At 34.7% G+C, this 25467-nt stretch overlaps 1 protein-coding gene across 3 annotated transcripts in view; it reads left to right on the plus strand.

Moving 5' to 3' along the window:
- LOC121428362 (calcium-binding mitochondrial carrier protein SCaMC-1-B-like) overlaps positions 1 to 19863 on the plus strand; it is a 34557-nt gene extending 14694 nt beyond the window's left edge. For 2 of the 3 annotated variants that reach the window (XM_041624941.1, XM_041624943.1), the window contains 8 exons: positions 809 to 920; positions 2300 to 2377; positions 7599 to 7757; positions 10380 to 10532; positions 11041 to 11148; positions 12905 to 13072; positions 14934 to 15081; positions 15949 to 19863. In XM_041624941.1, the coding sequence (XP_041480875.1) occupies positions 809 to 920; positions 2300 to 2377; positions 7599 to 7757; positions 10380 to 10532; positions 11041 to 11148; positions 12905 to 13072; positions 14934 to 15081; positions 15949 to 16121 (1099 nt within the window). In that variant the 3' untranslated portion in view covers positions 16122 to 19863. The remainder of the gene's footprint in view (positions 1 to 808; positions 921 to 2299; positions 2378 to 7598; positions 7758 to 10379; positions 10533 to 11040; positions 11149 to 12904; positions 13073 to 14933; positions 15082 to 15948) is intronic. The other variant, XM_041624942.1, reaches the window with a different exon arrangement.
- Positions 19864 to 25467: the final 5604 nt, after the last annotated feature.

Genomic DNA, 25467 nt, shown 5'->3' on the forward strand with positions numbered 1-25467 from the left:
ACAAATAAAAACAAACAGCTTTGTCACAAGGGCCCTGTTTCATAAAATTTTTTATAATTTTGGAATAACAAATTTTGTTACAAATTTGGAATGACAGTTTATTGCTACTGAAATCATTCAATTTGATTGGCTGTTAGTAAATTTGTTATTAAAACTCTGTATTTGTTATTATAATGAGTCTTTATGAAATGGGCTCCAGATCTGATCAAGACTGAAGTGCATGTTGAAAGATTAGCAAAGTCAGTAAAACAAAGACTGTTTAATAATTTGATTTAAAGGGGAAGTTCACCCTGAAGAAAACTTTGTTGTAAAAATAGCAGAAAAAATAGTAAAAATATTGGTGAAGGTTTGAGGAAAATCTGTTAAAGGGTAAGAAAGTTATTAGAGTTCAAAATTTGGGATTTGTGACGTCATAAACGAGCAGCTGCCCCATGTGTTATGTAATATAAAATGTATGAATTTCAAATTTTGTATGGTTCCTGATGACTTAATTTTGTTTTCTTTTCATGATCGGGTGTGAAATGATTTGTCTATTGATATACAAAAGTTACAGTGAAAACCATTTTCAATTTTCTGAGAAAATTACATTTTATTAATTTTTTACCATTCGCTATGTAGGAATGCTGCTCGCATATGACGTCACAAATCAAATAATTGAAATTCTAATAACTTTTTAATTATTTGATGAATTTTTCTCAAACCTTCGGCAGTATTTTTTATTATTTTTTCTGCTATTTTTACAATAAACTTTTTGTCAGGGTGAACTTCCCCTTTAATGATTTCTTCTCTTCTTTTACATTCTATATAGTATGGATAAGGATGGAACATTAAAAGTTGACTGGAATGAATGGAGAAATTATCTCTTACTACATCCCAGCTCTGACCTGCGAGATATATATGCTTATTGGAGACATGCAACTGTAAGTACACAATTAATACCATCTCATTTGGCTCATACAGGTTGGACAACGATTCATTTCATTTCATACATTTCTTATACACCTGTACATGTACCTATGATATGCATTATTCGTACTATAACAAATTTTCGACACACTAAAAAAGTAAACATTGGAATCTCAAGAAACTTGCGCATGTCGAGCTTAGGTGCTTGCATGCTAAAAAAAATTGATACTTATTCCATGAATGATACTATTGAATATTGCCAATTAAATTTGGGTAGTGACTCAACTTTACAGAATACCCCCTCTTTGTACTTGCATAATACAGTTGTACCCTGTTAATTGGAGCCAAACTTTATTGATTGAGATTTAAGTTTTTATGTAGTTGGGATTAATCATTCATGATAATTTTGCTAGTATCTGTGATGATTTTTTTTTAGTACGGATATTTAATTCACTACCTGTATTTTTTAACGAGTGTCCAGATAATTTAAGAATGTGCTGACACGTACATGTAGTGATATTTCGTATGAAATGCATGTAATGTAATACTAGAATATGGTCATGGCCTGTTCAAATTACATTTACATTTAGATGAATTGCATTGTACATGTACATGTATTGCAACAGTCCTTTCAGTTTTGTTTTATTAGCTGCATGAAAATTGTAATAATGCATAGTACATTGTACTTTTTTCCATTTTATCATGCCTCTTTCACTCTTTGTAGAATTTCTGAGAATGTTCATTTTAGATGATCATTCAAATTCAATCGCTGATGTGAAAATTTGAGAGTAGAGTAATCTTTCTTGAATGTAGTCCTGAAAAGGACTGTAAACCAGAAGAGATTGATGAGTTAAACAGCTTGAGTTGTAGGATGGATGCGGAGATGCTGGCTTGAGTCGGCAAGTAGAGATGATGAGCAGAAGCAGTAGAGAGACATGACGTTTCGGGCAAGTTGACCGTCTGTCCGTCTTCAGGACGTTTTCAAGCCAGCATCTCCTCATCCATCCTACTACTCGAGCTGTTTCAACTCATCAATCTCTTCTGGTTTACAGTCCTTTTCAGGACTACATTCAAGAAGGATACTCTACTCTCAAATTTCCACTTTCTCGCCTTTCCATTTATTTTTCTTCTTCTGTCCACTGTTTCTATAATATTCCACATGGTGTACCGTAAAACCACATCAGCGATTGTACATGCCACCATGCAAACCTTCAAACAACATTTTAATTCAGTCGGTAGAAGTTCTTCCAAAATCTTTGATTTTAATGGAAAAGTCATGCCAGATAATGTCATGAACCATATTAACATATGCATATCTTATCATTTTCAATAGGTTATATTTTTTTGTATAAAAGAGAATGTTCTTTCTTTTTTTTCCTTTTGCTTCTTGCAGCATTCCTATTATATTAATTTAAATCAATATTTTCATAGACCTCTAGATCTGGAATGCTTTCAAATTCCCCAAAGACTGGTATGGAGAAATCTTTGTCAACTTTGTTTGATGTTGCATGCCAGTGCACGTGTGGGTGTGTTTTGAAAACTGTATACACAATAGGGCTGTCTGCACCATCCCAAGTTTTCAAATTATTGCGCTATTTCTGATCTGACAAGTTATCTTGATCTGAACAATCTCGAGATTATTTGTAATGGAGACGCAATTATCGCGCTAGTTCATAGGATTAATCTTGAGATTGCAATCCCAAGTCAACTTGGGATTATTTGCAAAATAGCGTGCTATTTCACGAATTATTACGCTTATCCGTAGGTGCAGACGCACTCGGGATCATTTATTCACGGCGTCAGACCATAATGCATCAATGCCTCGCTCGAGCAGGAATCGCTCTTCTTGCGATGGTGAAGACGGGGTTTCTTGAATCTCGAGATTAATTGCGAAGAGGGCCGATCGGGCTAAAACCTTGAAATTGGGCAAACTCTGGATGGTGCAGCAACGCCTTATGTACATGTACTTTTAAGATTATTTTTAATAAGGTGTGCTCAAGTGAATTTTTCTTAAGATACAATCAACATGAATCTTAATTCCAAACATGAAGACGATTTTTTTCCAACTTGAATCACATTCTTCTGAACTAGAATTTTGTCAGTTCATAGTCGGCTGGCTGGGCAGAAAATGTCACATTCACAGCTATTTTGAATTTCTGTTTGATTAGCTCATGTGTGTGATACAATACCTAAAAGGTATGATATGAGGAGGGGGAGTTATCCCCTTTTCCTGACTACATGTACCTGTCTTAGACTTTGATGAATTTATAAATCAAAAGAGCCCCATCATGCTTATTAGAAATCAGCTGGACTCACGCAGAATCAGCTGGCATGAAAAAAAATCCTGAAAAATAAGGGGGGGGGTTGAATTTACCTTTATCTCATCACACACTAGTCACATTAGAGGCAGAATGAGCCAAATGGAGTCAGATTAAAATAATTTTGTTCTCGACCATTGTTTGAACTATAAAACATTTTTGAAAACTATGTTGTAATAGGGAAAGGGTACATGTACGTATGTGTTGATTGAATACAGCTTTTATTATATTTTAATCATTCAGATTTCGAGGGGGTGTGTGGGACATTGCATGATAAATCATGAAATAATGGTTGATTGGATACATTTTTTTCTCTTTCACTGTAGCAGCTTTATAGTGCCATTGACTTGTAGAGATGACAAGATATATGAAAAGTTGTTTGTCGAAATTGCGTGATATGTTATTTCACCAGGTTGACATACAACTTTCCACATGTAAAGTCGACTTGGTGAGACAGTGTACAGGTATCTTCTTCATCTTGCCATCTCAACAAGTCAATGGTACATGTATCTTATAAAGTTTCCTTACTAATTTTGTGTCATATTGTGTATATTATTTTTTATGATTCATGCTATTACTTCATACTTGTAGGCAGGGCTCGACACTAGCGACGGTCCCAGACCGGTAAAAATCGCTGTCGGTCCGGTAGATTTTCAGAAATAGGAAGATTTACTGGTCCGACATGACCAGTAAAAAATATCGTTGTCGGGCCAGTAATTTTTCCAAAAATAGCAAGATTTTAAGGGTCCGACATGACCAGTAATAAAAACCATTGTTGGGCCAATAACTTTTCCAGAAATGGTCAAATTCACTGCAAACCATTTCCCTCCGATAACTTCTGTCATTCACACACAGAATACACACAGAATGAATCGCACGTAATTGCTACTAGAGCAGATACAGTGTACATGTAGCCAGCCACACTTAAATTCTTTACTGGCTGCGCGAACGAAGCTTGGCTAAACTCTGGCAGAAATCTCTCACAGAACTGTCAAAATTCACGGTTCATACTCATGAAAGGCTCATATAATGTCCATATTTCCTAAAAATTGGAGTAACTCTGTCATTTGTAGGCAGTAAAGAATAAATTTTCACTTCTGTTTGGTTCAAACAGATCAGGTTTCGGGTGATACCGTCTGAATACATATTAGCACCACATATGCATTTATGTGTGTGTTGATACACTTGGTTTCTGACTTTCTTTCGTAGCTATTGAGCCAAAAAGAAAGTGGTAAATTATGTATGATAGTTTTAGCTTTCTTCCTCTGTTTTCTTTCCTTCTTTCTTTTCAATCTTTCTTTGTTTTTTCCCTCTCTTCTTTCATTTTTTTGTTACTGTCTTTCTTTTTTATTTTCCCTTTTTTTCTTTAATTCATTCTTTCTATCCTTTTAAAAAATATTTTTTCTCTATTTCTTTCTTTCTTTCTTTCTTTCCTCCCTCCCTCCCTTCTTGATATTTTTCTTTAATTCTTCAGTCCATCCATCCTATATTCATCTCTTCTCTTCTTCCTTTTTTCCTTTTACCCTTTTCTTTCCTTCATTCTTCGTTACTTTCTTCCTTCCACCCATCATTTATTTACCTTTTTTTCATTTCTTCTTTTCTTTGTCTCTCAGTCTTTCTTTTTTTCTTCCTTTCTTTTTTTATATTGCTTGCTTCTTTCCTTCCTTCACTTTCTTCCTTTATTTATTTCTTTCCTTCTATCTATCATTTTACCTTTCCTTTATTTCTTCCTTCATTTCTTTCTTCCTTCTTTCAATCCTTCCTCTCTTTCTTTCTTTTGTCCTTCTTTCCATCTCTCCTTTAACCCTTTCTTTTTTTATTGCTTCTTTCTTTCCTTTACTACTTTCTGGATTTCTTTCTTTCTGTATTGCTTGCTTCATTTCTTTCCTTCATTTCTTTTTTCTTTCTTTCCTTTCTTTCTTTCTTTCTTATTTTTCTTCCTTTCTTTTTTTATATTGCTTCTTTCCTTCCTTCCCTTTCTTCCTTTATTTATTTCTTTCCTTCTATCTATCATTTTACCTTTCCTTTATTTCTTCCTTCATTTCTTTCTTCCTTCTTTCAATCCTTCCTCTCTTTCTTTCTTTTGTCCTTCTTTCCATCTCTCCTTTAACCCTTTCTTTTTTTATTGCTTCTTTCTTTCCTTTACTACTTTCCGGATTTCTTTCTTTCTGTATTGCTTGCTTCATTTCTTTCCTTCATTTCTTTTTTCTTTCTTTCTTTCCTTTCTTTCTTTCTTTCTTTCTTTCTTTCTTCTTTATTCCTTCCCTCCTTTCCTTCTTTAGTCCTTTTTTTTCCTTCCTTCACATCTATCCTTTCTTTACCTTTTCTTTTTTTACTTCCTTCCTTCCTTCCTTTTTTATTCTTTCTTTCTTTTCCTCCCTTTCCTTCCTTGCTTCCTTCCTTTCTCTTATTCTTTCTTTCTTTTCCTTCCTTTCTTTCCTTCTTCGTTTCGGTCTTGCTTCTTTTTGTCCTTCATTCCTTCATTTCATGGGGGGGGGGTTAACGAAAGGCTAGAAAAATAAACTTGCCCCTTTTTTAATGTTTTATTTATTTTTTGGGACCAGTAGATTTTAGGTTCGGACCAGTAAAAATGTGAAAAACTGGGTATCTACTGGTCCGTCATGAATAGGTAGGACCAGTAGAAAAAATGGTTAGTGTGGAGCCCTGTTGTAGGGCATTTATGCAGAACCAATATTATAGGGCAACAATCTTTTTTCTATGTACTGTAGGCGGGCCTACAGTATTGGCGTACATGCATAATTGATTTGTTGAATTTCATTCCTTTGAAAAATTGATATTCCAGTTGTTGGGATTTGGGAAGATTGAAAAGAAAATATTGTTAGCTCCTAATTTCTTTGTGTATGTTTTAGTATGAATCGCTGAAGAAGAATATACAGGAAATTTCTTCTAAAATGCATTAAAACATATCAATTACAATACCTAAATTTTCTTCGGGAGGGAGAACCTTTCCCCATTGAGGAGGTCTGATTACTGTGCTCTATAGGGCCGTCTGCCCCATCCCGAGTTTTCAAATTAGCGCGCTATTTCTGATCCGGCAAATTATCCCGATCTGAACAATCTCGAGATTATTTGCTATGGAGATGCAATTATCGCGCTAGTTCGTAGGATTAATCTCGAGACTGCAATCCCAAGTCAACTTAGGATTATTTGCAAAATAGCGTGCTATTTTACAAATTATCGTGCTAATTCGTAAGTGCAGACGCACTTGGGATTATTTATTCACGGCGTCAGACCATAATGCATCGATGCCTCGCTCGAGCAGGAATTGCTCTTCTTGCGATGGTGGACACGGGGTTGCTTGAATCCCAAGATTAATCTCGAAGAGGGCCGATCGGGCTAAAATCTCGAGATGGTGCAGCACTGCAAATTCTCTGATGCCTGTCATTGCTTGGACAAATTACTTCCACATCTTCTTGTTTGTCAAAAGCAATAAAGAATTAATGAAGACTGAAGTGAATTGAAATGCTAATAACGTGTTTAATTTTTGACAGTGGAATTTATTTTGCTCTAACTTTTAACCTAACACTTCAGACAATTTTCAAAATTCATAACCGTATATTTGCTGCAATATAGAAAAGGATGCCTTATGGAAATACATGTACTTTCTCAAAAATACAGTACATGCGTTTGTATAAATGCATGTACATACTTCTCACCCTTCCTTCCACAACAACACAACACCAGAACAAACCCAACTCTCTTTCATCCTCCCATAAGGCACTTTAACTTCATTATTGTAATAAATATGAATTATGGGGTAAGGGGAAATGGCCGTAAATTTTCAGACGACACATGCATGTTCAAATGTGAAGATGTTAATCAGTATTTTCTGCATTTTTCTTTCGGTTTCCATTATACAGACCATTATATCCCCCTTTATCTGTCACATTTAGTACGCAACATTATCCATACATGTACATGTACGTGTACATGATGTATTGTGTTGATGTATATTTTGTTTTCACTACCGGTAGTTTTCATGGGAGAGTGTTTCTTTAGGGTGTACATGTACATTATGCAGGTATTGTACATGTAGCAGAACATGCCAGGAATGGTTTGTTTTCATCAGTCTATTAAAAACCTTCTGATTATAATAATATTAAATTGCTTTTTTATGTACATGTATGTTGGAAAGGTACACATTGTTAATCACATATGTATATGGGAGTAAGAATTGTGCTTGCTGTTATTATCATAACATCATCAATGCCATCAATATCTACAGTGTACATCATCATCATTTTGATTATCATCATTATCAATATCATCAATCATTTCATCATCACCATCATCAATCAGTTAAGATTGTTTAAGTAATAATCAAGAATTCTATCCGTTTACATACATGTATAGTTCCTTGACATTGGTGAAGATGTGATGGTCCCTGATGAGTTCACTGAGCAGGAGAGACAGACTGGTATGTGGTGGAGGATACTAGCAGCTGGTGGAGCAGCCGGAGCGGTGTCAAGAACAGTAACAGCACCCTTAGATAGGTTAAAAGTTATTCTTCAGGTAGGTCAAAGATCAAATTTAATTGTCCACCACTTACCTTTAATACGATGGTCTACGATCCATGGAGCAAATTGCAATCCATATTCTGAAACTTTTCTTTGGAGGTTCTAAGTAAGAACTTTGCAAAGTAGATGTTCCATGTCTCAATATTTGCAACCAATTAAAAAAAAAAGAAGGTCACAGACCAGTTGTAAGGTGTGCAGTGACCTTTATATTATGGAAAACTGTATCACCACTTTTGTTGGTACTGGACAATAATGGCAACAACAACAACACCATTATTGAAAAAAAAAATAAACTGAATGCTCAGCCCCCCTTCCCACAACAAAACTGAAGAAGGCTAGCATTATGTGAGAGGAAGGGGGAAATCCCTTGTAAGAGTCAGAGAATAATGGTTTCCCCTGACCAAAGCTAAATGAAATTTTAAAAGTGCATTATTCCCTGTTTAATGTAATCTTTTTCACAGACTGGACATACATGTAGTCATTTGATGAGAATGTAAATGTAGTACATGTAGTTGTATGAGCTCAGTGATTCATATATGATATTGATATATTGCATGCACAGTAAATCATGCAATATTGTATTTAACCGGGCAGAGCGATTCACAAATCTTGGATCTAATCAGCACAATGAAATACCTGCTAGTATTTGAGTTCAAAGTCCATCAGCAGATATTTCCTCACAAGATGTTTTCACACCTCCCTGGCCAGGAAATTATACATGTAGCAATAGATTATAGAACTTTCTCTGGCTCTTTGATATTTGCACATTCAAATCTCCTTGAACCCAGTCAAAGTCCTATAGTTACATGTACAGCACTGGCAAGACTTTGGCGTCCTGATAGTAAGAGATGTGTTTTTTTTTTCACGTATAATTCAAAGGTATCTGTACTTTCTTTTCACTTCAAGCGCTAGAAGAAATCCTTGAGTATGTAAAATAGTTGAAAGCTACATGTACCTTCATGGATTACATTCACATTCTGTAACATATTATCAGGGGGGGGGATGATATTACATGTAAAACTACTTTTTTTCACTACAGTACAAATATACCCCCAAATCTGGAGAAATCACTGCAGAAATACTAATTTTTAATTATTTATTTCATTTTGTTTTATAATTTTACTTGTTAGTTAATTTCATTATTTATTTATTTCTAGTTGATATAATAATGAGTACATTGCTTTCACCCTCAAAATAAAATGTTTTTTTTTATTGTGCAGATGTAAAAACACCTTTATGAGTACTGTACGTATGTGATAGTATAATAATTATATACTCTTAAAACTACTGCTTTGTCATTGTCTGGAGTAGAAGTTCAAGAATACTGAATGTAAATATTTACACCCATAAATAGGCTTCACTACAACAATATAAAAGCATGGTTTCCACATGTGACTTACCTTTAACCTAATTGTACACTTCACCATAGTCAATTATATGCACTCTATTTAAAGGTCAAGTCCACCCCAGAAAAATGATGATTTGAATAAAAAGAGAAAAATCAAACTAGCGTAATGCTGAAAATTTCATCAAAATCGGATGTAAATTAAGAAAGTTCTGACATTTCAAAGTTTCGCATATTTTTAACAAAATAGTTATATGAACGAGCCAGTTACATCCAAATGAGAGAGTCGATGATGTCACTCACTATTTCTTTTGTTTTTTATTGTTTGAATTATACAATATTTCAATTTTTACGAATTTGACGATTAGGATCTCCTTGCCTGAAGCATAAAATGTTGAGATAATGGAATTCCACGTTTTCAGGGTGGAATGAAACTTCATTTCACATGACAATGTTGAGAAAATCAAAATATTTCATAATTCAAACAATAAAAAACAAAAGAAATAATGAGTGAGTGACATCATCAACTCTCTCATTTGGATGTAACTGGCTCGTTCATATAACTATTTTTTTTTAAATAAGCGAAACTTTGAAATGTCACAACTTTCTTATTTTACATCCGATTTTGATGAAATTTTCAGTGTTATGCTTGTTGAATTTTTCTCTTTGTATTCAAATCAACTTTTTGTTGGGGTGGACTTGTCCTTTAATAGGACTGCACAATGGTAATGTGAGACACCTAAAGTGCAATAGAATATTTATAGTACACGAGAGATCACATCTTGGAATAATGTTTCAGACAAATAAATTTGTAAAGAAAAGCTCAATATAAAAGCGACCAGAGCTGAGATCCTGGGGGCCATTTTCATAAAGAATTTGCAATTGTGATATCTTTGCAACAATGGTAACTACTAGTAACATGGCCATAGGGTTTAGAAGCCAATCAAAATCAGGGTTTTCTTGGCAGTTAATTGTCAAAGCAATAATGTACTCATTCAAGTTCAAAGTTAAAGTATACTCCCGTTCAACTCAACAATAATATCAAAGAGAATCATTACATAGTTAACAGGACAATACAGACAAATAGTCAATACATATGATAATAAACAAGTATAATGTGTATTTTCCATCTAAATTTGTATAAAAAGAATAGGTAGGAAATTGAGGGACCCACTAAAAAACAGAGTTGTTGAGTGTGCAACATTATGAATCAGATCCCTATTGTATGAAATGTTGTATTAAATTAGAATATTGTTCTTTTTTCCCCTGCAGGTCATAGGTTCTAAGAAGCCCAATGTAGGTATATTAGATGGTTTCAAGCACATGTACCGAGAAGGTGGTTTTACATCATTCTGGAGAGGAAACGGTATCAATGTTATCAAGATTGCTCCTGAATCAGCCATCAAGTTCTTTGCATATGAGAGGGTAAATAATATATAATAGTGAAAGTACCTAAATGACTTAATTGAAGGATTGAGATGAATTGTTCCGACTCCTGAGTAATATTTAGTTCACAATCAAACTGTGGCTTTGTGTTAATAATTGAAATATTTTTTCCAAATTAATTTTCCTTTTCACTTGTTTTCTTTACAATGTCCTGAACAAATCTCAAAAGACTAAACACAGAAGTAAATGTTATATTCTTTTTTTAATGTACCAATTGTCCATACTATGTTAGGATTGCAAATAATGTTTATGTAGACTTTAAAATAAACCTAATTCATTATGGTCTGTCGATGAAAAGGAAAAGCAAACAGTTTGAATATGTTTGTGATTTGATGAAAGTAATATTGATTTATTTTTTCAGAAATTTACATTTTTATAAGACTTATTTTGAAATTCAAAAAAATAACATTCATTCAATTTTTTATGTAGTTAGCAATATATATCATTTCCTTTTTACAACAATCATTATTTTTCATTTATATCACAGATAAAACGGTTATTACACACAGAAGGCCAAGAATTGAAAGTGTATGAGAGGTTTGTGGCAGGAGCATTAGCTGGAGTAGTAGCACAAACTTCGATATATCCTATGGAGGTAAGAACAGGATTATTTTCATGTTAGTAGGGGCATTAGTAAAATCATCAACCTAAAAGTGTATATCCCATTAGGGTAAAAATCACATATGAAGTTAGGGATGGAAATCTTATACAGATATAACTCATTGCTAATGGAAGTAGTATGAATTATTTACCTTAGTTTGTATGTCTTATAGTACAGCGGTTAGATTGGTAAATGTTAAATGGTAAGAAGTTTGACTGCATAAAGCCTTGTAGCAAGAACAATGATTGAGAAGTATGTATCACCATTCTATAGAGGGAAGACTGAAGACTAGAATATATACTTCCCTTTTCTTTGAATTAAAAAAATCATTGTGAATGGTGTATACGTAAAGTTGAATCTACATCCTTTTTCTTCCAGTGTCAATCTGGCATGTATCCAAATTGCTTCACTAAAAATCACATGTTCCCCTTCTGGTTGGAGAGTAGCTTCCACATGAATATATAGTCTTCTCCAGCAGACTCTAATTGAGTTACTGCCAGGAATCTAATTTCTTGATGATAATAATGATAATAGGAATAATGATAAAAAGAGAAAAACATTAAAAAGGATCAAGAAGAGAAAGAGAAACAAAATGAAGAATTAATGCAAGATAAAAACTTCAAACAAATGTGAAAAGCTGGTCTTGTTATGAGACTATTGTTCTCAGGAAAGCTTCCTCTATCAATGAAGTCATAAGGTCATGAAGAGGACACCAGAGGGGGTGTGTTCTTGTAGTATTACACATGTGAAGTGGGTCTCCTGTTGTACTGTATATTCTGGAAATAGACAGGCCTTCGTTCATTATGAGGGGAACAGGGGAGCACTCTTGTCCATGTTTTGGTTAATGTACCCCCCCCCCTTTCAACATCATAACACAAACATTTTACCTAAATTGTCTTTGATAAAGATATATTTAATGTATTAAATTGTATATGTGTTCATGTTATGCATTTTCCCCTTGAAAGATGTGTGTAATGTGAATAGTTCAGTAATTTATCATTATTATAAATATGTTTCCACTAGTTTAATTGAGTGTCCAAAAACAAAAAAGATTTGTATTGAGTGGATCTGTAATACAGAGAGGAACAGGTTACATATATTTCAAAGTCTGTACATTTTTGGTCATGGTGGTTTTTCTACTATTTCCTTTTGTAGGACGTACAGAGTGGTTATAGAGGAACTTCCCTTTGGATAGCGAAACCTTTATTTACTTTTTACCATAATTTGTTCTGCTTTCTGGCTATTCTTTTCAGAGAAGTGGTTTTCAAGGAAAAAACACTTGTGTATCTTTTGCATGTCATGGTAGGCCTATAGGGAAGTGCAATACACTCCCTGTCTATTTCACTTTTGTCTTCTGAAGAACACAAACAAAGAGTTTTGGTCTTCAATGAATTCAAGACTGAGAATGAATGACTCTACAATACATTCATTTTACCTAATTGATCACTTTAAAAAAGAAATGTATGCTCGGTTACCGGTAGTATTTAATAGTGAGTGTGTTCTCTGCTTTAGAAGTACATGTGAGCAATAATTTCATTACTCACAGGCGAAGTCAAGTAAATCATGTAAAGAATGCCTTCTTTCGTTTTTCTTATATAGTCAAATTAGTATTACTTTCAATCATAGCATGAATTCTTGTAATTTGAAATATCCTTTCAGTATTGAAAGGGTAAACAAAATTTGTCATACTTTTCTATAGTTATTCACCTCCCAAAATGCTTTTTTTTCTTGTACTCGTCTTGTCATCTAGGTATTGAAGACCCGACTAGCAATCCGCAAGACTGGGCAATACAAGGGTATCTTAGACTGTGCAGTACAGATCTATAAGAAAGAAGGTTTCCGATGTTTCTATCGAGGGTACATTCCAAACTGTCTGGGTATTATCCCATATGCTGGTATTGACCTGGCAGTATATGAGGTGAGAAAACTTTAAAAAATTTGTACCTCAAGAAGAGATAATATCAATTATGGTAAAAATTTCAAAATAAGTTCTAACAGAAATGAAAAATCATTTCTTATTTTACAACCACAAAAATTTACCTGCTTTTGATATGCTGTCACAAGCTAGGCTGCTTTTGGTATGCTGTCGCATGCTAGGCTACAAGTTTTGTGAGACCTTAGTAGTAGCTACGACAAAGGTAGCCTGGCAAGCAAAGGCTAACCGAAAAGAGGTAAAAAATTTTCTGATTGTATAATAATAAACGTTTTTGGTTATGTTTACACACCAATCAGAGAAACCTTTTCAGTGGTCTATGTTTAAACAGAATTCAACAAAACAATGTTGAATTGCCAATTCGTCCACTGCCAACTGGTCCACTCACTACATGGTCTACCTTCATTTGGCCTAATGCCATTCCGTCCAACATTTCGTCCAATAACCATTTGGTCTAATCATCACTTTGTCTAATTACCAGTTCGTCTATTACCACTACGTCTCAGAACCAGTTGGTGTAATGTTAAATTTATTTTCATTTATTTAGCCCAATTAACACTTAATCTAATTAGACCAAATTGTATGTGGATTAAATGGCTATTGGACCAACTGGTTATTAGACGAAATGGTGAGTGGAAGTAATGGCAATTAGACCATGTGGATATTGGACGAACTGATGGTAGACCAAATGTAGATGAATTGGCATTGGACCAAATAAAAATAAACCCAAAACAACTACCCAAGTGTATGCATGTATGAATAAAAAAATCCTGATGATGCTGTAATTTTCTGATGTATAAAAGTTGCTACATGTAGGTATCACTAATGTTAAGCCCATATGTTTGTGTAATTTTTTTTGTTCACATTGAAACAGCACTCTAGAAAGACAGTATTTTATTAATATTGCTATCATTAATCAGCCTATTGAAGTCGAGGGTTCCATGGTCACAAATTTTATGCAATAGGCCCCTGATCCTTGACATTATTTCAAATGATTGATTACAAAATAATGCACTACATAAGTTGACCTTGAATAATTTGCTATGCGGAAATCAAGACCGGGGGTGCCGTTTCATAAAGTTGTTTTCGCATTACTTTATGTAAGACTGGTGACCTGTCATGCTTTCCTTGTCGCTGACTTTGGGCCAAAGAACAGGGCTGGTATTCAATTTGACACTTTCTGCAGAATTTTAAGTAGTTTATTCAGTAATTTTGCTGAAGTAGAATACTTATCCATCTGTGGTATTCATTTACATTTTTGGCTAAGTGTTTTGCTTAAATCTAATTTCGCCGCCTGCCAGACTTAAGTCTGGGTTGCATGCAGTTCACAAACGTGATACATGCAGTCATACATTCTGCCAACAGATAGGTTCATACATTGTGTGTTATTTGGCTCAAACTGTTTGATGTCTGTATGACAATAATTATCAGTAAATATTTTGCTTAAATTTGGCTTGATAATGTAAGATACTTAGATGTGATCTGAAAATGAGTTTAAGCATTTGCTTTTAATAGCCAAGTAAAATGCTAAGTAAAATACTCACAAACTCAATACTTTCAATTGAATACATGCCCAGGTTCCTGTATTGCACAAAGTCATGTGTAACTCTATGAACAGCTAAGCACCACTCAGATTGTGCTATCTATGTATTACCTACCAACTAAAATTCAATTTCTTTTTCATAAAAAAATTAAAGTTAACCAGATTTCTGAACTTTGAAGAATTCACTGTACTACTGTTGGCTCTTCATACTCCTATTGTGACTTATTAGATGTCTAACAGACACATAATCAGTAGTGTGTTATTTAGATTGAAATAAATATATATATTTTTGGGGGGGGACAGACGGTGAAGAATTCCTGGATCAGGAATCATCAGGATTCACCAGTCCCAAACACTGTGGTCTTACTAGGATGTGGTACTGTCTCAAGTACATGTGGACAACTAGCCAGCTATCCTCTAGCTCTCGTTAGGACGAGATTACAAGCACAAAGTAAGTACTCTGGACTCATTAAATAGCACTTATTGTACACTTGCATACAAGTAAATGGACCTTCCATAAGTAGAATATCCCTCTTCACATCCCAAGAACATTCAAATCGATAGGGGATGGGTCATTTTCTGTGTTTGCCCCAACAGTACCCTTCCATTAATTAATGTTCAAGAAAATGCTCAAGTCTCATTTGTTTTGATATATTACAATTTGTGTACTGTTTCATGTAGTTTATTTTAAGTTTTTACTAATTGTTGTATTTTGTTTTTGTCTTTTTGTATAGTGCTTTGTAACTTACGAAAAAGCGCTTTATAAGAAGTAAATACTATTATTATTGTTGTTGTTATTGTTATTTGTAGTTTAATCATTCTGTGATTTTTATTTTTGGCTGAACATAAGGTTTATGATTTTGGAACGATATCCCAGTGATAATCCGTGATTCTCCTTCTGTAGACATCTTCAAGATCAGACTCAAAACATATCTATTCAATGGACTGTAGTTTGATTCACTAATTCCATGTCACCCATCTGTTTTCTTTGTTTATTATAATTTCTTGCAATGTAATTTAATGTAATATTATGCAACGTAATGTGATATAATTCATTATGCCCTTAATAATCCTTATACTTGTATTGCTTTAAGATATAAATGTTAAGCGCTTAGAAACTATTGTAATAAGCGCTATATAAACGTACATTATTATTATTATTGTTTTTTTAATGGATTATGATTTTAATATATCACGCTTTTTTTATATTTCTGTTTGCCTCCGTCTGTCTCTCTTGTCCCTCTTTCTCTCTCTGTATCTTTCTCTCTCTCTCACTCTCTTCCTCTATCTCTCTTTTTCTTACTCTCATCATATGCAGCATCAAAAACAACGACCATGGGTAGTCTGTTCACAGACATCATCAAATCTGAAGGCTTGAAGGGACTCTATCGCGGAATCACCCCAAACTTCATGAAAGTAATACCAGCAGTTAGTATTGGTTACGTTGTCTACGAGAACACTAAGACTCTTTTGGGTGTCAAAGCAGTCTGAGAAATGAGACTAACAGAATAGGAATTGTGCAAAGAAGTTCAGTCGACCCATTGCTTCTTGGAGGCTGTTTGGTGAGGGTTATTAACTTTGGGAAAGGTCTGGATTCTTTAGTCAACGGGAGGCAATGAGGGTTTATTTGCTGCTGGAGGAGAGCTGTGGCTGTAGGATTACTTTCATAGAAGACTTGGTGAATGTTAGGAGACATGAAGATTGAGGAGACTCAATGAAGGCTTGAGATTAAGGAGACGTTTAACGTGTGTGATCAAGTGAAATGACGATGGTTTCATACTGTCAGGAAAGCAGGATACTGAGAGCCACTCAAGCTTTGGTTGAATGCAATGTAGGAGTGCTTGCCTATTTCCACGGAGTTATAAATCTGAAATCAGTACATCATCAAAATAATAGATGACTCGTGCCAGCTGTTCCAACTGTTCATTTTTTAAAAAGTATTTTGTTTTGTTTTGTGTTAATGCATCATAATTTTCCTCGAAAATACTGTTCCAAACAAAGTGATTATACTTCTCTAGTGTACAGCACAATGTTCAAGTAAAAATACTATTCTCTCACATGAAGTCAGTACAGCACAATGTTCAGGTAAAAATACTATTCTCTCACATGAAGTCATTTTATTGACTCTGAAAATTTTTCAAAGCGAATGTGGAGACCATACCATATGTGTTTTTACTTTTTCAAGTGGGAATTAAAAATGCCATTGTCAAAAGGATGTTTTTTGTTTCAAATCCCTTGTTTAAGTGCCCCCCCCCCCCTTTATGCCCAGATTCAAACAACTGAGAACTTACAATTTAAAAATTGCACTCATGTTGTTTCTTTGAAGATTGGTGATAGGTTCTGAAAAGAAATTATATGGTGAATGAAATAGTAAGGTGTATTTTGCTAGAATCTCTTTCTTTTAGAATGTTGGTGGGGCCTTCTAAGAGGTTATCTGATTTGAAATGGTATGAACTAATATGAGGAAAGCTTAAAGAAAATAGAGTCAGAAAATGGGTTTCTTGATTAGTCAGTACTATGATTTCAAAGTTCTTCTTTACGTCGAATCCTGGGCCATCTTACAATGAATTTCAATCTGGACATGTGTTAACCTGGGGTGTTTCACAAAGATTTAAGTATGACTTAGAGTCACACTTAAATGACGCATATATGCAATGCAAGATCTTATTAATTATCATGCAGTAGAGCGCATCCTCTTGGCATGATCTGACCAATGCAGTTTTGCCTTTTATAACGCATCCAACTAGGCATTTAAATGGGACTCATAAGTCATAGTTAAACCTTTGTGAAACACCCCCCAGTGCAGTTAAGTTGATTGGCTTAATGTAGGTGCTTACCACAACCACAATATTGCCCTAAAAAATTCCCTGTTATGGAAGTTTTGATGGTAAACACCATGTATGTAGTCCTTAAAAGGACTGTTTGTTTACCTTTCTTGGTTGTGTGATAGCTCTTTTGAAAATTCCCCATTATCGGCAGTGGTTCTAATGCAATATTTCCCAAGTTATCTGATAACCACTCTTTAGGGATGGATCAAAATCAAACTGAAATTGATCTCAATCTCCGTCACTAACTTACATAATTTGAGACCAACCTCAGTTTGTTGATTCGCATTTACCACAATTCTTTTTAAGGCAAAGCCTGTTGTTCCCTAGGTACAAACATTAGCAATCGATCACAAATCTGCATTGGTCAATGGAGATTGTTGTTCAACAGTCTGTTGACCAATCGTTATGGTTTTGCTCAATTAAGTGCACTCTATTTATTTCAAAGACATCATTATTTTCGACACATGATTAGTGCAGAATACTGTTTGGCCTTCAGTGTTTCTAAAATCGAGTCGTTTGTGAACAAAACACACATGTATGCTGGCTGTTGGCAAAAAAGTTATAAGAAACTTCTTGGATTTAGCATTTGCCTCTTCATTGAAATGAATGAATGACTGAGGTGGTAAGTGGACCAGGGGCCCGTAACACAAAACTTAGCAATGATCGTAGGACTTTTTTCTACGATTGGTTCCATTGACTACAATGTACAATCAATCGTGAAAATCAAGCGTACGATCAATCGCTAACCTTAGTGTTACGGGACCCAGATGTTGGTCACAAATTTTAGATGAGCACAATTACTATATGATGTAGCATTAACTTATTCTCTTTTATTCAGGTAGTTGAACTTTTAAGAAATATGGGATGTATATTTCAATTATCTTATTTAAGATATAATGTTAACTTGTATTCCAAGAATATCTCTTATAGTAGATTAGGCAAATAGCTGTACACTAAATGCATTGAATATATGCAATATTCAGTCAGGGGTATTATGGTTAAGTAATATAATATGTAAGAAAAAGATATTGAAATTTATCTTGTATGTCTCAATGTGTATAGAATTATAATTGACTTGCATGGAACGGATATACTAACAGTAATATTCTATATATATTTATTTGTTGGTATCGTCAAAACAAGTTCAGATGTATGTTTTTTGTTTTTGTTTTGTATAAGCAGTATGCAGCAACTCTCGTGTGCATGATATTCATGTAGACGGCTATAAGGATATTCTGATTCTGATTGTGGTTAGTAGTTTCTAGCCCAAGGAAGTCTTGTACGACCCTGATGACCTTGTGGTCAATCTTTTATACATCTTTCAGTCTATTCAGGGTACTGTTACAGAGCACCTAGCAATTGATCGAAGGGATGATTTTATGATTGATCATACACAATAGTCAATGCAATCGATTATAAAAATCAGACTCACAGTTAATTGCTAAGCCTTTTTTTTGAGGGGGGGGGGGCTGTTTAAGATTGAAGTGTGACTACCATGATATGTAATGTGCATAACTGGGCATTGTGGTGTGCGCCTGTAATCCAAGCTATGTGGGGAAGTTAAAATTGATGCAGAGGTTCGAGCCCTGGTCACGTCTTTCGGATGGTGACGTTAAAGGTCGGTCCCAGACGTAAATGATCATATCTGATTGATACACGTCTGACAAAACTCAAATACACACACACACACAATCATTTTGCTTAGTACGCGTTAGGGTGCGTCCTCTTCGCATAATTTGACCAATGCAGTTATGCCTTTTATTCGGCACACAATTGGACGACTCTATGAACTCTGTGATTTTAAAAACATAAACAAACACCGTCTTCAACATTTTCTGCCCCTTCCATCTCCCTCTTTCTCCATCTCTCCTGACCCCCCCCCTCCAGATCCTCTCCACCCTTCTCTTTCCTTTCACCTTTTTCTTGTTCCATTCTCTCTTTATTAGCAGCCTCCCCTATTAGTATTCTCTTGGAAAGAGATTTCGAAAAAATAATAGACTCCAGTTTTGAGATATAGCTGCGATATTGTTTTAGCTTGATAGCTGGAACTGGGATGAATTGTGTACATGGTTATTGTGAATCAACAACCAATGTCACTACTTCTCATATGTTGACACTTTTTCAAGGTTCATGTTATTCTTTATTCTTTGTTTTTATATCAAATTGAATACAAGTACCTTTCTTTAATGATTATTTGCTATCACAAAGTCTGGGTTTGAATACTTCTTAACTTACCTCCCCTTTCCCTCACTTTTTCTTAAACAAATAGAATATATCCCTCAAGAACATTTGATTGTATACCAGGAATATGTTTGTATAATTTTGCATAACGTTTTTTTTTACAAATTTTCATGTTTTCTACAAATGAGTTACATTTCATAGCAATACAATACATGTCTTTTCAAGTGCTTACCGTTCAATCTATTTATGTTCATGTGTTCCCTAACATATTGAATAATTCTTAATGATAATCTGTCTTGGGGAAAACAAGTTGTTTATTTGTAGAATAAGTCAACAAAAGTACATGTATTTTCATATCAAGTAAAGGTATCAGCATCGGGTTCTTTATTTGCTCCACCCTGCAGTTTTGCTGGCCATTTACCTTAGTGGTTTAATACCGGACATCATTGCTTAGTCTTGCTGAAATAGTAGTCTATTTTAAAGAAGGCCCTATTTATGTACTGGTAACGTTGAATTGGCTCTGAACAAATAGTACCAGTTGGTAATAATTGATTGCAAGTCTTTAAAAACATCTGTCTAATTTGAAATTAAATCAGCATTTTTTCCCCTTGGTATTTTGTTTCATGCGACCCCCCCCCCAACTAATGATTACGAATGGTTGATGTTAATGGGAAAATGATAACTTTAGATGCAATCTGAAGGTAGCTTTCTTTCCATAGAAAAGCCAAGGAAACAATAGCGTATACCAGGGGCCCCGTCTTAAAAAAGATTGACCCTATCAACCTCAAGTATATGGAAATCCCATCAATGTCATAATTTGTTCTGAAGGAAATTTGCACAATGTCCTTTGAAAAGCAAAAGAAGCCTACTGAATTGTCAAGAAAACAGTGAATCTTTGAATATACATCATATCTAGAAAATATTTTGAACAAACATGTATTTTAGATGTTGACGTTGCTGGCTTTCCATAGTTGTGGTTGATTGGATCAATCGTAACTCTTTGTAAGACAGGGCCCAGGTTTTTGTTTGCATTAAAAGTGTCTTGTTAATGAGTGGATTATTTGCTTTAAATTCCACATCTGAATTCAGTAAAAAAAGATTTGACTTGAACTTTTCTTGGGGGAGCACATATATGCGCAGTGAGGATTTGTAAATCATACATATTATATAGTTGATGCACACTTCTTTATACTGATGATAGTGTTTTATTGAAGTTAATGCACAATAAAACAAACTTTTTAATTTGAGAAATTACAAACACAAAACACCATCTTGTGGGCGACTGATAGGTGAACCAACAATTTGTTGCGTGATTCACTTTCAATCAATAAGCAACTTGTGGAATGTTATTCCAATTAGAAGGCTTTATAAATAGTTCGGATCTCTCTTCCCAATCAGTAGTAGGAATTGCTACATTGTCAGCATATTCTTGGCCACAGAAATACTTTTTGAGCAAAAAACCTGGCTTATCCAGGTGGTATTCCAGCTATTTCTTTTTTTTAGATAATGACTACAATTTTAATTAATAAAGAGAAGTATAAGTTGTAGAATCTTGAATTATGTAAAATTTTCAATTTCATATATTCCTCTTGTTTAAATGATCAGTGTGTTTCAAAGAAATGTACCCTGGAATTGTCTCTTTTGGGGACCCTCCCGCCTTTTAAAAATGTTGACCCCTTTATGACATATGATTAAGCTGTAGATGTCAGACTGCTGTCGATATGCAAGGCTTATTGCAAAGGGTACTATATTTCTGCAATGCACATTTTAAGCTGTGCCTTAATAATGATTCATGTATGCCGTTTCAAGTGCAATGCTCAAAGTTCGTAATCGCCTTGTTTTCCATTGAGTAGGAGCCATAGTCTTATCACATTCACCTAATTTATACATATTGCTTGCGAGTTTATTTTGCTTAGCATACATGTATAATTGTAGAAAAGGGACGGATTACCGTAACTTGTTTGGAAGTGTTAAATCAGTAACTTTCCAGCATCGGTCTGATTAATCCTAGTGTAATTGTACACGATGTAAAGTGATGCACATTGGTATAAATCGTAAGAGCATAACGTTGAATGAAATTCACTTATTAAAGATCTCTTCTCATATTCTAGCATAAAATTTGTTGCAGTTGAAGTGCTCATGTGTAAGGGCCTGCCTGACATAGCATTGAATTATAGACATTCTTAGGGATGCTATCATGTACAAATATAACAATATTGAAAGTGTTTATCTTCCTTTTATATGGATGGATGATAAACTCTCTTTAATTTCATCTCAGTAGTGAGACTTATGACACCAGGGGCCCGTCTTACAAAGAGTTGCGATTGATCTGATCAATCGCAACTATGGACAGCCAGCAACATCTATTATGCATGTTTTTTCAAAATATTTTCTAATTACGATTTATATTCATGCATTCATTCTTTTCTTGAAAATTCACTTTGCTTCTCTTTGTTTACCAAGGACATTGTGCAATTTTCCTGTAGAAAAAATTATGACACTGATGGATTTCCAGAGTTATGATTGATTGGATCAATCGTAACTCTTGTAAGACGAGGCCCAGTTCTATTCTCCATCCATGGATCTCTATGTTCAGCAATCATTCTATTAACTGGCTGCTTAAAGTTTGAATTTCCAGTGTTCTTTCTTAGTTTCATTCTATATGTTAATGTATGAATGAAATGAATTGTCATTTGACCTTTCTCTGTATAGGAGTTGATATACAAATTCAAGACAATTACAACTATATATATGTGAACAAAACATATGCTGTTCTGGAACAGACCGAATTACACTTTACAGGCATCATTTGATTTTTTAATTAAAACTTTTAAAATATTACAAACTTTTCATTTGGCTCACGTCACTCATTGGTCTTTGTGTGTATGTAATCACCTTAAAAGTAGAGATGTGTGACGCTATGCTTTAAAACAGAGGTTTCCCAAACGTGATGGTCCGTTTTTCCATCCCTTCAAATGGCTGCAAATCAAACGTAGAAAATTGCCATTGTGTGCAACTTTACAGCCCTGTTACTACTGATTTGTCATACATGTTCCAAACTGCTTGCTCGACATGAAGCGTGTGTGGCTTTAGAGAGCGTGATGGGGGGGGGGGGGGGGGGGGGTGGCGTTACCATCCATTTGGCAGCAATTACAATGTGTGGGTGTTTGTGTGTACATTGCATTCTGTAATTTGATTGTGAACATGATACCAAAGGAATGTTGGCAATCAAACGAAAGTTAAAAAGCCAAGAGAAGTCGTCATTTTTTCTGTAATTGGCTAATTCTTGATGGATCAATTATCTACAAGTAAACTTGCAAAAGTTGAGCTACTGGAAACCAAGTTAAGCAATTTTGTAAAGGCCATTATGCAAAACGTGTTTTAAATTTTCCTCCTCCAAGTCAATTTTTTCTGTCATCCCAAAAGATTTTACCGAGGCAATGATACCTAGAGTATGTCAAATGTCTCGTACATTTTATATCTGGCAAACATGAATATTGACTCCATGCAGTAAAAATATAACCACAGCTGATTGTTGAGCATGGTGCAGAGTGAAAATGAAAGATAATGGGAATACAATGAAATTCCACCTCCTTTAATCATTACAACACTCTGTCATAAACATCACCATCATCATGAACATCAGCATCATCTTCATAAAATATTGACATCTTCACCATCACTACCATCATCATCACCACCACAACCACCGCCACCACCACCATCATCAATAATCACAGTGAACTTCATCTCATTGTCATCGCTAATCATCACTTCAATAACCATAATCATCTTTCTTGCCATCATCACCACCACATGGAAAATTTATCACACCAAAATAATAAGTTCTACTGAATGACATAACTGTTATACTATATACATGTATTTTGTCTAGGAAGAAATCGTTGAACATGTCCCACTGGGAACTGAAGACCAGCACAGTACAGAATGGCGTGCCTTAGCCTTGGTTCGTAAAGAAAAGCTCATCTCGTGATGGTCTTCAGTTTGTGAGAATCATATTGCCAACGCCATCAATTGTCAGTACACTGAAATTTCACATTGATAGGCTTTATAAGCATATTCAAATATCCATAATGAACATTTAGAATGATAAAAATAATTGTTTACTCTCAGGCATTTTGAATGATTATTCATCATTAACAAGGCAAAAGCCATTTTGTGTCTCGCCCACTAATGAAAATAACCAGAAATATTGTGATTTGCGAGGGCACGCAACAGAATTGTATCGAAACTTTGTGAAATGATTAGGATGGAATAACACTTGTCATAAGAGCCTTGCATGTAAACTTTAGTGTTGACCTGAAAATGACCTTTGACCTTACCATGTGACCTCTGACTGCAGCATAACATGCAGGTCCCCCAAGTCCATCTACCATCAAAGTTTGGTTGAAAAGTGACTTACGGTTGCGGAGTTAGGTGTCATAAGAGACTCTTGCGTGTAAACTTTAACGTTGACCTGAAAATGCCCTTACCATGTGACCTCCAGCTGCAGCATAAGATGCAGGTCCCAAAGTCCATCTACCATCCAAGTTTGGTTGAAAAGCGACTTACGGTTGTGGAGTTATGTGTCATTAGGTTTGTGATGGATGGACGACATTTGGATCCCCAAGTCTCGCCTTCACCTCTGGTGGGCGAGACAATAATTGGACAAGATTGGTTTGTGACACGACGGTCGTACTTATTCAACGATGGGCTCATTAGCATTTCTTTTGTATTGTTTTTTGAGATTCTCTCACTGATCACTCAATTGAAAGTGGATTAAGATTTACACATGATTTATTGCACAAATCGTTTCTGATATGTCTCCATATATAGTTTGTTTTCTGCCATGAATGAACGATTTGCTAAGCTGTTGATTTCAAATTAGATACGAGATTCTAATCTTACCATGAGTATAAAAACATTTTGAATAAATGTGAAATCTATCTCTGAAAACAGGTTTCCTTTTTTTGTGGGATGCAGTGTTTATTCAACTGCGCTTTACAATACTTAGCAGGTATGGGGCCATACCAATGCGTAAGAAATGCACACAAACACACACAATAAAAAAATCAGAATTCATATTGCAATTTTTTGTGAATTAATGATGGTCATTCCACTATTCTTGAATAAAACAATGAAAGCATACTACATGTACATTGTATCAGTTGGCAAAATATTGTGGCATGAATCCTATAAACAGTGATGGAGGAAACCTATTCATCATTCCTATGGGTACATATTTTAAGAATATCGGTACATGTAAGATCAGATTGTTGTATTCTAGTTAAAGGGGAATGAAACCTTTGAAACAAGTAGGCTTGTGTCGAAACAGGAAAGTCAAAGAATAAGAACAAAGAAAGTTTTAGAAAAATCGGATAAATAATGAGAAAGCTATGAGCATTTGAATATTGCAATCATTAATGCTATGGAGATCCTCCCATTGGCAATGCGACAAGGATGTGTGATGTCACATGTGAACAACTTCCCCTTTGATGGACTATGAAATACCCTCAAAATGTCTCTTTTTCTTGTGGTGACATAAACTCTTTATCCATGATGTATTCTTTAGAAATCTGTATTACCTGCCCTCCTATAGAAAAAAACACATGATCTACTGATAGATGTGATAAAAGAAGCAATTTTAGTGAAATACATACTAAAGTAATGGAGAGAGTTGTTCACAAGTGACATCAGACATCTTTGTCGCATTGCCAATTTGAGGATCTCCATAGCATTAGTGATCGCAACATTCAAATGCTCATAACTTTCTCATTATTTGTACGATTTTTTCAAACTTCGGTTGATCTGTTTCTTTGATTTTTTTG

The sequence above is a fragment of the Lytechinus variegatus genome, chromosome 15, assembly GCF_018143015.1.
Source record: "Lytechinus variegatus isolate NC3 chromosome 15, Lvar_3.0, whole genome shotgun sequence".
Lineage (NCBI taxonomy): Eukaryota > Metazoa > Echinodermata > Echinoidea > Temnopleuroida > Toxopneustidae > Lytechinus > Lytechinus variegatus.